This window comes from Naegleria gruberi, assembly GCF_000004985.1.
Source record: "Naegleria gruberi genomic scaffold NAEGRscaffold_86, whole genome shotgun sequence".
Lineage (NCBI taxonomy): Eukaryota > Heterolobosea > Eutetramitea > Acrasida > Naegleriidae > Naegleria > Naegleria gruberi.
In genome coordinates this window covers 307-1,002 of record NW_003163241.1, presented here as the reverse complement: position 1 = coordinate 1,002, position 696 = coordinate 307, and the positions used below count along the sequence as shown (strand labels likewise).

At 38.8% G+C, this 696-nt stretch overlaps 1 protein-coding gene across 1 annotated transcript in view; it reads left to right on the top strand.

Moving 5' to 3' along the window:
* NAEGRDRAFT_82211 (polyubiquitin) overlaps positions 1-302 on the top strand; it is a gene marked incomplete at both ends in the record, with an annotated part of 9,911 nt that extends 9,609 nt beyond the window's left edge. The window contains one exon of the mRNA XM_002669162.1: positions 52-302. Coding sequence (XP_002669208.1) covers positions 52-302 — 251 coding nt within the window. The remainder of the gene's footprint in view (positions 1-51) is intronic.
* Between the last annotated feature and the right edge of the window lie 394 nt (positions 303-696).

Below are 696 nucleotides of genomic sequence, written 5' to 3'. Positions count from 1 at the left end.
CTCAAAAATCACACGGTTTCAATAATGGCTCTATTTCACAACGTTCCACAGGTCATACCGGTGGTGTCTCTATGGTTGAGAAGGAACTGATGCTCCACGTTGCCGGCAGCTCTCACATTGAATCTCCATCGACCATCACTCCAACAACTGAAACTAGTCCAATGGAATCTAACAAGCTCTTACTGCAATTGCCAACCAACCAAACTGAAAAGATTGAATCAGAATTATCTCCTTCTCAGAATGGAACTAGTTCTGCATCTTCGTCAATGGATGACGATCACCATCACGAAGTTGTTGTCTAAGAATCCCTCTAAGGAATTGATGAAAATCAACAAGAGCACTTTAATTGTAACAATAGCAACTCAGCCCAACCTTGTAAATACCATCCACCACCCACTCTGTTAATTTCAACTCATGAGAATGAAAGAAACTCATACACGGAGCTCCAAAGCCAACCAGATCCTCAAATTCGAATCAAAATTTTCGGTTACCGCCAAAATAGAAACAAAATTCAAAAATAAAAAAATGAACCAAGATTTCAACTCTCCGAATTCAGCAAATAATTTTAATAATAATTTTAATAGTTTCATGTATCAGCAGCATCAGCAGCAGAATAATCAACAACAACAGCAAGAACAACAACATGGATTTTCATTGTTTCCGTTTGGTTCGCCTCTGTCTTCTTCTTCTTCGGCA